The sequence below is a fragment of the Bos taurus genome, chromosome 2, assembly GCF_002263795.3.
Source record: "Bos taurus isolate L1 Dominette 01449 registration number 42190680 breed Hereford chromosome 2, ARS-UCD2.0, whole genome shotgun sequence".
NCBI classification, from domain to species: Eukaryota; Metazoa; Chordata; class Mammalia; order Artiodactyla; family Bovidae; genus Bos; species Bos taurus.
In genome coordinates, this window is record NC_037329.1 from 38,532,743 (window position 1) to 38,545,763 (window position 13,021).

General features: G+C 38.9%; 1 protein-coding gene across 3 annotated transcripts in view; it reads left to right on the forward strand.

Moving 5' to 3' along the window:
* ACVR1 (activin A receptor type 1) overlaps positions 1–13,021 on the forward strand; it is a 131,105-nt gene that overhangs the window by 65,951 nt on the left and 52,133 nt on the right. For all 3 annotated transcript variants that reach the window (XM_024999277.2, XM_024999281.2, NM_176663.3), the window contains one exon: positions 11,210–11,283. In XM_024999277.2, coding sequence (XP_024855045.1) covers positions 11,217–11,283 — 67 coding nt within the window. In that variant the 5' untranslated portion in view covers positions 11,210–11,216. The remainder of the gene's footprint in view (positions 1–11,209; positions 11,284–13,021) is intronic.

Here is a 13,021-nt window from a genome sequence, read left to right on the forward strand (position 1 = left end):
TAAATAACTATAAAGGTTTAATGATATCAGTCAGGCTAAATTCTCTGGAATTGTTGATGCGAGGATAAAGTTAGTAGCTGCTCTATTTAAACAGATAAGGGGCCTTTAAAAGAGTTTCTTTCTGTAAAGACTGGTGTTCTTGACTCAGCATTTGTTGAATTCATTGGCTCAGTATTTTGTTTCAAGCCTCCTGAACAGATAACATATGATACAGAAGATGTTACAACTTTCTTTTTCTTTAAATGTATTAATTGCTAATTGTAACCTCTGATTGAGTCTTTGGCTTCCATCAGCCAGATCTATTTTTCTCTTAACACTTCCTAAGGGTTCTTTCTGAAGGTTATTAATAGGCATGGAAGCATGGCTTTCCAAATAGTGTCAATAACTGTTAGAAGACGGGGGTGGGGTGGGGTGGGGAGGTGGGGGTGGGTGAAATATGTCAATTTCTGACTCGTAGGAGATGTATTTTCAAGCTCCAGAAGCTGTCTCCGAGGTCACTTGGGATGGCTCTGGGCAGATCAGCTGGTGTCTGCAACCAGAGAGCCAGGCAGTCCTGGCCAAATGGGCTAGTGTCCACCAGGGAGTCGTCTGGTATACCCGGAGTCTGCCAGCCATCTTTTTCTTTGGCTGCTGCTCTTGGATGACACCCTTGAAAACTGAAATCCAGGTTACAAATGATATCTTTTAATTTATCTCCAATACCTGGTTGGAGCTATATTCCAGAGGATGAGGGGCAGCCTCCTCCCCCAGTCACTTCCTTGCCAGGCTGTAAAAAAAAAAACAAAACCCCGTAAACCTCACTTTCCTCAACCAACCCAAAGTGTAGCATTGACTAAGAAGTTAAAATTAATGTGCTTTAATTCATATTGCATGCCTGGTATGTGCCAGGCACAGGGATGTATAGCCATGCACCAGATAGAGTTCTTACTCTCACGCTGCTTGCATTTTGGTGTGTGGAATAAGGAGTGGGAGAGGGAGAGTCATAATAAAAACTAATAATCTAGTACATAAATGACAAATTGCACACAGCGCTAAATGCTGTGAAGAAGCTGGCAGCACACCAAAGTGGGTGAGGGTGGGGAGGTGTGAAGGAGGAATGGACTGGAGTGTGTAGGGGAGTGTGGATGAGAAGAGCTCTGGTCAGGCTGGATCTCCACAGAAGTATGCTCTAGTGCTTCCCATTTGAAAAACAAAAAGAGATATACCTCCCTGGTGCTGACATCTTAATTTCTCCCCACCCTTCAAATTATTACAGGTTAGTCCTATTGGCCTTAGAACTGGGACAATTGTGTCAGATGGCAGTGCCCAAGCCACCATTTGTCAGATGCCTGGAGGGATAGGAAGATCTGACTTTAAGGCTAAAGGGGAGACTGCAGGCAGTTAGAAATGTGGCAGGTGCTGAGAGGGCATCTAACTGAGGGCTTGGGGAGGAGATAAGATGTTAGCTGGACGTCACAGTGCCTCATCTAAGAGGAGGGGTGTGGGTGGGAGGGGGCGAATAACAGGTTCCTGTCTACCAGTAGGTTAAAAAAACAAAACCAAAAAACTCCCAGTTTGTAAACTGGAGAGAGAGGAGCCCTGAGCTGCCTAAGAGAATAAAACAAAACAGCTGGGAGATGATGGGTGCTTTCAGTTGAAACAAAGCAGGAGAGCCGTGGCTATTTGATACAGAGGGAATGAAGTGGAAAATGAAGGAGAGTTTCCATGTAGTCAGGCGCATTGAAATAAAACCAGGTCTTGAGATACCAGGAAGGTATGTGGTGGGTGATCAAAACATTGGTATCAGAAGCTTAGCTTAGCTATTATCTGTGTATCTGGTAGGGGTGTAACAAAGTCAGTTCCGTCCTGTATACAATTAAAACAAACCTACTGGGGATTCTTCAGTTCTACATGGTAGCTTAACTTAAACTGCTCATTTATTTTCATTCAATTAAGCCTCATTTCCCCGCCCCTCACCCCCCCCCCCTTTTTTTTTTTTTTAATATTAGTCTTTTCCTGTCCATTCCAAACCATGTCTTGGGTCCATCTGTCACAGCTGGAATGTTTGGAGTGTAACTCTTTCAGTCAAAGTGCTTTCTTTCCTGAAATCATCTGTAATTATTTCCTCTGACCACAAGATGAACTGATCCAGGGGCTGGGTTTCAGTTCTGTAGTACTTGTCCAAGAAGCTATTTGTATTCATCTATCTTGAAAGATCAAATTACATGCTAATATTCTGAAAGTAACACCCCACCAGAAACCCTTCCGCAGCAGTGAAGTCTATATAAAACCAAGTACTGGCAACTTGCGCATTGCCAGTTCAGACAGAGTGTGGTGTTAAAAATATTTACCAGGTCATTTGTGAACTGGAGAAAAGACCCTGACTTAACTTATATGGTATGATGGCTTTGGTTTAGCCTTTCTTTGCATCTATAACTGACAGCCCCTCTCTCCCCACCCTTTCCAAAGGCCCAGGTAGTGTGGAGCAAGCTGCCCTTGGGTTCTCTCTCTGCTTGCTGAGCAGAGAAGGGACATCACTATTGTCACATAATGGCTGAGTTTTGTCTCACTTGGAGGTGGTGGTTGTAAGTATACCTTCCCTCAAAGTTTTGTGTCTGGAATTTATCTTACTGAGTCTAACTTTGCCCCCAAATGTGCCTGACTTACACTAATTCCGGTTTTTATTTTACCATGTGAGTTGCAAGAGAATTGAAGAATGAGGATGGTAGGTGGGAGGTAGAAACCACTTGTATACCAGCAACATGGCTTATTTTTCCTTTCACATCAAGTTCTTTTTTTTTTTTTTTTTCGGGGTAGGGGAGATAATTAGAGTATATGAAATTAATTCTGAGATTAGAGAAGTGGAAAGAGGGCATGCTTGAAAGGTGACCCAAATAACCATGAGTAAAGATTGTTTTCCAAGAGGAAAATCAAGATAAAGTGCACAGTGTGTTGAAGCTTGGATAAAATGTTAAGGATGACAAAAACAGATTGCTAAACAATGGCTGGTTTAGTGAGGGTTGAGTATGTTGGTTGATTAGGACCTGAACTCTGGTTAGGTGGGCTTTGAGTTTGACTTTGTGTCCTTGAGTGAGTTACTTCTACCTACCTACTGATTTTTCTTGTTGGTAAAATGGAATTAATGTGAATATTTATTTTAGAGCAGTGGTCCCCAGCCTTTTTGGCTCCAGGGACTGGTTTCGTGGAAGACAGTGTTTCCATCATGGGGGAGAGGGGGACGGTTTCAGGATGAATCCAGCACATTACATATATCATGCACTATATTTCTATCATTATTACATTAGCCCTACCTCAGATCATCAGGCTTGAAACCCTGAAGTTGGGGACCCCTGTTATAGAGTGTTTTGGGGAGAGGTTAAACAAGATAATACATAGGGTCCCTAAGCACAGTGCTTGGTTACCTAAGTATCACTACTGTTACTGTACTAACGATGTGGTGTTGACAAATAACTGAGGGAAAGCGGAATCACTCTAATTTATATTATATTAAAGGGAAATTTTTTTTTCCCTTGTGGTAGGCATAGGATAGGCCATATAAAAGATACGTAACAGGACAGTCATGATAGTCCTCACCAACAGTGAGTGAGCATCTTTACGTGAATGGTGGAAAAGTCATTCAAAATAGGAATGGATGAATGTACAACCTATCTTTCAAGATTCTAACTTGGAGATTGTTAGAAGTTGAATTGAGAAGAATATCAAACAAGTCCCTATTGAACGAGTAGGTGCCCAGTGAATTATTCACTGAACAAATGGACAAAGCTAATAAATCTAGGCCACCAGGCCAGACAAATGGACATTTTGTAGGAGTTTCTGATGCGAAAGAATCTCAGGGTTCCTCTTTCAGCTTCTCTTTCATCCTCTACATACGGATGACAAATTGTATGCTGTTCATAAGTCTAGGTGTTAGAAGTATCTTTTACTGTATCAATAATTATCTTTTATAGTATCAATAATAATCAACTAGATTACTTAATATGAGCCCTAAAGGTTGAATATAGAAGTGTACTATACTTGTGGTTATTCTGTGACTGACATCAGAATGCTTTGTGATTTTTGAGGGAATGTGTTGCAGTGTATCAGTGGCTTTATCCAGCTGTAAAACTGTGATGAGAAAAAGAAGTGCCAAACCTGGTCTCAAGCCCACACATGTTAAAGATTGAGCTAAAGACTAGCTCCTTAACTGAATATCAGTCTGATCTATAAATGGAGTTTGAAAAGTACCATGGGATTTGGGAAGCAGTCCTATTTTGCCCTGATGGTTTGTCTGTTTTTAGTAGAATATCGTGGGACTGTCCTGTCTCCCATGGGAGCAGTCCTGAGACATTGTAAGAGATGATACTGATTTAAAGAAGGGATGTGAGTTAAGACAGGAGCTCCCTATCCTTTTTCTGAGTAGCTCTCTTTGCCTTGTGTCTGAAATATTAAGATCAGTTACCAGGGATAGAGAGCACTATCCAAGAACAGCAAGGATTTGGTATGTACTGGAGGCAAAATTTTGTACTCTGACTCCTTCAGGTAATATTCTATAACCCCCAGTAGCCTATGGGTGTTTTCAGTTATGGATTTAGGGCTTAGAATATTGCAAAAGGATTCAGTTGGATTGCAGATGGATACTGGATCCCTTCTGATCAGTTTCATGTCTCATTTAAACACTATTTAATTGCATCCATAAAATGCTATTCCAACATGAAATAGATGTGTATAATGGCTTCCCTTGACCACTGGACTTATGTACTTCTTTGATGTGAGGGAGTTTAAAGATATTTCTTAACCTGTGGAACAGTAACATTTTTGTCAGGTATTGAGCAAATGCTCAGCTTAAAATATTTAGTACCATCTGATTACCTGGTATGGTAGAAGAATCGATCTTTTAGGAGTGAGGCACCCATTCTCAAAGCATGGTCCAGGATTCTCTGGAGTTTCTAGGACTATCTCAGGGGTGTTCCACAGTGTCTTCTTCTTTCAGTCACACAGACATATTCATGTGTGAAGCTGGATTCTCTATGTTTCAGCTGATGCCACATGTCATAACAGATTGAATGCAGAGTCATATATGAGAATCCAGTTGCTTTCTACTAAGCCAAACATAGAGATTTGTCAAAATGCATAATAATACCATTTTTCTCACTACAATTTTTTTTGAGGGGGGGAATATACTTCTTAAAAATTAAAAAAAATTTTTAAATTTTTATTGGAGTATAGTTGCTTTACAATGTTGTATTCGTTTTTGCTGTACAGTAGAGTAAATCAGCTATACATATACATAGATCCCCTGTGTTTTTGAATTTCCTTTCCATTTAGGTCACTATTAGAGCACTGAGTAGAGTTCCCTGAGCTATGCGGTAGGTTCTCACTAGTTACCTATTTTATACGTAGTATCAATAGTGTAGGTACATCAATCCCAATCTCCCATTTTCCTGCGCGCCCCCCCCCCCCCCCCACCCAAACCTTTCCCCCTTTGGTATCCATACATTTTTTCTCTACATTTGTGTTTCCATTTAGTTTTTTTTTTTTAATTGAGAAAAAATGGGATAATATGTTGTTATTTAAAAACAAATAGTAATTAAAACATTCTCCATTAAAAAATTTAAAAATTTCTAATAGAATAACTGTTGATAGAAATAGCCCACATAGACAAGTTCCTTAGAGTTCTCAATAATTTTCAAGAGTATAAAAAGATTCTGAGATCAAAAATTTTTTAAATCACTGAATTAAAACATCCCTGAACTATTGATTATCGCCACTCTCTTCTCCCATTATCGGTTTCTCTTTGGGGCCAGCCCACATTTGAAACTCCTTAGCTAAAAATACTTGAGTACAGAGGAGTACTTTTAAAATTACTTTTAAAAACAGTGTTTTCTTCTTAGCATATTTTAAACTTATAGATCCCTGGGGCTTCAAGTTGGAACATTATCATATTGATGTTTTTCATAAGTAAAATATGATCAGAAAATTTATTCCAGAATATTCTCCTTTCTGCATTTTGTTTACCTTTTTACTTTTGAAAGTACCCTTTTTTAATAGCTGAGTTAACTGGTCAGCAAAGGCAGTCCAGACACTGAAAAAGTGGTGACCAATAAGTGATGCTGACATTTTTTCCCCAAAGATTTTTGGCAGGTTTTGAGCTATCTATCTCTAAACAGCAGATTTTGTTTGGAAGCCTGAATTTTTAACTCCTTTTTTTCCCTCCCCTGTTTTCCATTTAGGAGCCTAAGTTATTGTTTCAATTTTGCTTGCACAATAATAATCAGTTAAAAGGTGTTTAGGGGCATGAACTTTTGTTGGTTTTGTGACAGGAAAAATTGCCAGTGGTGATTGTCTTTAGAATTATTTTTTAAATTGTGAAAGAATTCTTGATTTTAAACCTTTGGACTTGTTACCTGCTGACTATTACTACCTGCACTAAATTCTAGATAATAAAGTTAACAGTTGATAAATGCCTTAATCTGGCTATTCCTTTGCAGGTGCTTGTGTGTTAGGAGTGTGGAGGGGGCATTGCTAATTCTTTGGAATTTAAAGTTAAATCGAACTGATTAGTTCAGGGGAAATTTGAATTCAGCAAGGATTAAATGTGCACCTACTTGGCTTGGTAGCGATGAACAAAATAGACTATAGATTTTACTATAATGTTTATAGTCTAGTGAGGGAGGCAGATGTTCCAAAGCACACACATGAGTATGAATATGTAATTATTAATTATGATAAGTGCTATGAATGAAATCAACAAAATGATATGTGAGAGTATAATGAGGGAATAGGATATAGGAAAGCTTCTAGAAGGTAGTGACATTGGAGACTCGAAAGATGAGTAGGAATTTGCCAGATTGGGTCCTGAAAGATGGGCCCAATCACTGGGAGTAGCAGCAACGTATATAGAGAGGTCCAGAGACAGGCAGGAAGCTGGCCAGTTGGTGTGCTAAGGACAGTGAAGTGGAGAAGGCTTTGAATGTAGGGAGGTGAGTAGGGGGATTACTTACTAGGGCTTACCATGTTTTACCCAGGTTCTGGTTGGGGGCTACCTCCCCGGCCTTCTTGGGTTTTCTCTCCTTATCACTCTTCTCTATAAGCTCTCTGTATCCTAGCCTGGTGTTTTTTTTCTTCATGTGAAATATGTCTTAAGTCCTCAGAACGCCCCATGCTTCCCCTGGCCACAGGGTCTGTGTCGAAGCCGAGAAACTGCCTTTTTCCTTAAATGCCCTCCTGTCTCCACCAGAGTGTTCACCGCTCCAACACAAACACATGTGCACGCACACACACAAACGAGAACTCACGTACTCTCGCCCTTTTTGTAGTACCTCCTACTCATCTTTCTAGTTCCTGTTTAGATATGATCTCCCCAGGGAAGCTGCTCCACCCTCCGGAAAAATTTCAAGTTGTTTTGTTGATAGCAGGCTTCCAATAGTTGTGGAAGGAAGGAGAAAAGATGGGCTGGAAATTCAAAGATAAGACTGTGATAGTTCAGTGGTTTTCAAAGGCTTTTGATGATTATATCTCATCAGTTAAAAAGCTTTTTCAGTGTATACCCTCAGTGTGTATGTTGCTTATAAGTGTTATATAAAATAAATCTACGTAGTATAAAACATACATAAAGGAGAATTTTTAAAAAGACTTAAGGTGAAATATTTATGGTATCGCTAATGGTAATGACATTGTATTATTGACGAAAATCTCAAGTCACTCAGGATAATGTTTATTGTTTGTGATACTGGATGCAAATCAGTTTTTAATGTATTTTTTAATTTTGAAGTTGGTGAGCCTGCTTCATGTCACATTGAACTAAATGTTAATTGCTTTTCTCTAGTAAACTGATTAACCACTAGGAATAGTGATATCAGCTCCACCATTTTCTTACTATTCTCTGGTACTCATTAATAACATATTTAATCTGTAGTTTCCTTAATGGATTTGAGCACTTGCAATTTGGAGACGGCTCATTTCATTGTATCTAGGCATAACAACCTGTGAAAGTGAAAGTCGCTCAGTCTTTTCTGACTCTTTGCGACTCCTTGGAATTCTTCAGGCCAGAATACTGGAGTGGGTAGCCTTTCCCTTCTCCAGGGGATCTTCCCAACCCAGGGATCAAACCAAAGTCTCCCTCATTGCACGTGGATTCTTTACAACCTGTGATTCTACTTAAATAAACCTTCAAGCCTGACTATTCTAGAAGCAAACCATGTCCACTCTTTCACAATAGGTAACTCCCACTTCGGCAAGATACCTTTTGTAGTGGACTGTCATAAAAGATGAAGTTATCACTCTATTAGATTAAATCATTTTTTAAATAGGATGCAAGTTTTAGTATATTCATTCCATAATTTAATGCATTATTTTCTATGGCCTGTGGAAGTATGTACCCCTTTGGGGGCAAGTAGGCCAGTGCTGGAGATTGACATAGACAAATGATTAATTCTGAGCCGTGTTAGACCAGTGCTGAGAGGGGTGGAATCGCTGCTGATGGAGAGCTATTGCACCAGGCATTTGCTTTTTGAACTGGATCATGAATGGCAGGAGGAGGGAGTTGGGTAGGAGAGAGGTAGAGGGGAGGCTCAGGTCACCTGGAGTGGAGGGAACCAACAGAGTGCTTCTGTTCAAAGGCACAGATCTTTGTAAGGATCCCAGGGGGAGGTGAGGCATTTGTATATTAAATAAGGGCTTGCTCTAGAAAAGATCTGTGGTGAACATGGAAATAATAATACCAACAACAACGGAAACAGAAAAAAGGGTCTCTCAAGTTTCATGTGCTTTTAAAAGTAAAAAAAGGAAGTCCATTAAATTCTCCTTTAACCCTTTCTCTCACCTTGCTGTTAGAGAAGAGAGAGTCTGAAATGCAATTGTAGACAAATTGGGGTGGTAAGACAGAATAGAGGTGTGGGGCATGAACAATCACTAACAAAAAATTTTGATTTTAAGATGATGAGTCAGAAGGTGTCCATTCCAAACAGCTTAGATAGCAATGGGTTCTTATTCTTTGCTTTAAAGCTATAAGAGTAACATAGCACATGAGCCTTTTCATTAAAGAACTTTACCCATTTTCTCTTTATTTTTGCCATCCAGAAGATTGCAACTAGTTCAGGGTTTAATTTTTTAAAATTATTTTTGTAATAAAGAATTAGTATAACCAAACTCTCATCATAATTTCCAAAATTTTTCAGGAATTACTCGAATGGAAAAGTTCTCTGTTGCTGTCCTTTGACTCAGAACATTGAGCTTCTGCCCATGTAGTTTTAGGGCAGTATCAACTTAAAGTTTATATATCTTATTTTCTCTCCAATATAGTTTCATAGGTTAAAGTTTCATTTGATTTCTTCCTGTCTTGATTGTGTCTATGCTTTGGTAAATTTAAAGTAATGTAAGAATACATTGCTTTGTCCTAGATGAAGTGTAAGCTATAGTTTTGTGTGTGTGTTTTTGTTTTTTTTTTTCTTTTTTAGCGCTGTATGATGATTGTAAATTGCTTCCCCTCTAATCCTTTAGAGGAAAAGTAAAGCTCAAACATAGTAATTTGGCTTGGATTATTCAGTCACTTAATCTTTAGCATCATGTTCAGTTCAGTTCAGTCGCTCAGTCGTGTCTGACTCTGCGATCCCATGAATCGCAGCACGCCAGGCCTCCCTGTCCATCACCAACACCCAGAGTTCACTCAGACTCATGTCCATCGAGTCAGTGATGCCATCCAGCCATCTCATCCTCTGTCGTCCCCTTCTCCTCTTGCCCCCAATCCCTTCCAGCATCAGAGTCTTTTCCAATGAGTCAGCTCTTCACATGAGGTGGCCAAAGTACTGGAGTTTCAGCTTTAGCATCATTCCTTCCAAAGAAATCCCAGGGCTGATCGCCTTCAGAATGGACTGGTTGGATCTCCTTGCAGTCCAAGGGACTCTCAAGAGTCTTCTCCAACACCACAGTTCAAAAGCATCAATTCTTTGGCGCTCAGCCTTCTTCACAGTCCAACTCTCACATCCATACATGACCACAGGAAAAACCATAGCCTTGACTAGACAGACCTTTGTTGGCAAAGTAATGTCTCTGCTTTTGAATATGCTGTCTAGGTTGGTCATAACTTTCCTTCCAAGGAGTGTCTTTTAATTTCATAGCTGCAGTCACCATCTGCAGTGATTTTGGAGCCCCCCAAAATAAAGTCTGACACTGTTTCCACTGTTTCCCCATCTATTTCCCATGAAGTGATGGGACCAGATGCCATGATCTTCGTTTTCTGAATGTTGAGCTTTAAGCCAACTTTTTCACTCTCCTCTTTTACTTTCATCAAGAGGCTTTTTAGTTCCTCTTCACTTTCTGCCATAAGGGTGGTGTCATCTGCATATCTGAGGTTACTGATATTTCTCCCGGCAATCTTGATTCCAGCTTGTGCTTCTTCCAGCCCAGTGTTTCTCATAATGTACTCTGCATAGAAATTAAATAAGCAGGGTGACAATATACAGCCTTGACGTACTCCTTTTCCTATTTGGAACCAGTCTGTTGTTCCATGTCCAGTTCTAACTGTTGCTTCCTGACCTGCATACAGGTTTCTCAAGAGGCAGGTCAGGTGGTCTGGTATTCCCATCTCTTTCAGAATTTTCCACAGTTTATTGTGATCCACACAGTCAAAGGCTTTGGCATAGTCAATAAAGCAGAAATAGATGTTTTTCTGGAACTCTCTTGCTTTTTTGATGATCCAGTGGATGTGGGCAATTTGATCTCTGGTTCCTCTGCCTTTTCTAAAACCAGCTTGAACATCTGGAAGTTCACAGTTCACATACTGCTGAAGCCTGGCTTGGAGAATCATGTTAGAACAGTCTATTCATGCGTCTCAGAATTCTTGTTGCCAATTCTGAGTTCAGTGGAATAAGATAAAATTCAAACTTAAGTCCTTTACGAATACCCATCCTTATAAGTCCTTTAGGAATATTTGGCCTTATAACTGAGAATTTTTCATGTCCCTTTTGAGCTCTTTATAAGAGGGTAGACTCAGAGAATGTTGTCTTGGATTGGCCACCAGTAGGAGAGAAATCTGATTAACACTTTAAGATGATTTATTTAGATCCATGTAAAGGGTACATATTTAAATTACTAAGAAGTAAGGCAACATATGTAAGAGGGATTTGTAAGAAAGGCCTTGAATGACAAGTACAAAGATGGTATGCTTCATTTGTCCTCCTGCAGTTACATTTGTTTTTGGTTTACTGAACTCTCTTATTTTTTCCCTCCACAGTTTTACAATGGTGGATGGAGTGATGATTCTTCCTGTGCTCGTGATGATTGCTTTCCCTTCCCCTAGTATGGAAGGTAAGTGGCTCACAGTTGGGTAGGATAAGCATACTGTGTAATGTTCACTTTACTGTCAACTAGCTTGTTCTTAATCCTGTCAGACTTAATCCTCCTCTTCCCCCATTTTTAAGACTATTTTTTAGAGCTGTTGAAAGGAAGGCAAAGGGATTTGTCATCTACTTCCCGCACACATGAATGGCCTTCTCCATTATCAACATTTCCCCAACCAAAGTGATCCATTTGTTATAATTGATGAGCCTACATTGACACATCATAATCATCCCAGTTTATAGTTTGTGTATATTAGGGCGCACTCTTGGTGGTGTACATTTTATGGGTTTGGTCAAATGTAAAATGACTTATATCTGTTGTTAAAGTATCAGAGTATTTTACTCCCCTAAAAATCTGCTAAGCTCCACCTATTCGTCCTGCTCCACCTCTGCAACATCTGCCCACTGCTGATGCTTCTATTGCCTCCATAGTTTGTCTTTTCTAGAGTGTCATGTAATTGGATTCATGCACTGTATAGCCTTTTCATATTGGCTTCTTTCACCTAGTATTACACTTCTGTGTTTCCTCCATGTCTGTTCATGGCTTAATAGTTCTGTTTCATTGTCTGAATGTACCATAGTTTATTAATCCCTTCAACTACTGAAGGTCATCTTGATTGCTTCCAAGTTTTGGCAGTTATGAATAAAGCTTCTGTAAACATCTGTGTACTGGATTTTGTGTGGGTGTAAGTTTTCAGCTCCTCACACAACAAGGATTGTGATTGCTGGGTTGTATGTTAGAATATGTCTAGTTTTGTTAGAAACTGCTAAGCTGTCTTCCAAAGTGGCTGTTGCATTTTGCATTCCCGCTAGCAATGTCTGAGAGTTCCTACTGTGAACTTCTTACCAGCCTGTGGTAGTAACTGTGTTCTAGATTTTGGCCGTTCTTACAGGTATGTGGTAGTGTCTCATTCTTTTAATTTGTGTTTCCCTGATAATGTATGAAGTATGCAAAAAAGCACATCTTTTCATGTGCTTATTTGCCATCTGTATATCTTTATTTAAGTGTCTTTAAGGTTTTTGGCCCATTTTCTAATTGGGTTGTTTGTTTTCTTATTATTTAATTTTTAGAGTTCTTTGCATGTTTTGGATAACAGTCCTTTATCAAATATGTCTTTGGTATATGTTTTCTCCCAGTCTGTGGTTTGTCTTGTTGTTCTTTTGACATTATCTTTCACAGGGCAGAAGTTTTTAATTTTAATGGAGTCCAGCTTATTAATTGTTTCTTTCATGGATCATACTTCTAAAACGTTATTGCTTTACTCAATGAGGTCATCTAGATTTTCTGCATTATTAATAGGAGTTTATAGTGTTTGTATGTTACAGTTAGGTCTGTGATCTATTAATATTAATTGAATAATTTTTATGAGGGGGGTATAAGTTCTGTGTCTAGATTTTTTGGGGCATGTGAACACCCCCTTTTTATAATATATATTTGATAATGCCCCTTGATTTTCTTAAAATGTAATTCTTATACATACCGTACCTTTCTTATAAATGTAAGTTTTAAAAATTCAGTGTAATTCCTTATCTGAAATAGAAAATTCTCTTAAAATAATATGTAATTAACTATGCCATATAATTAAAATGGTATTTATAGGCAAATGTAATATAGTATAGTTGGACATGAGTACACTATAAGATATAATGAAGTAACAGATGTTTGTATAAGAATACAAACATTTATGTACACACATATATATTAA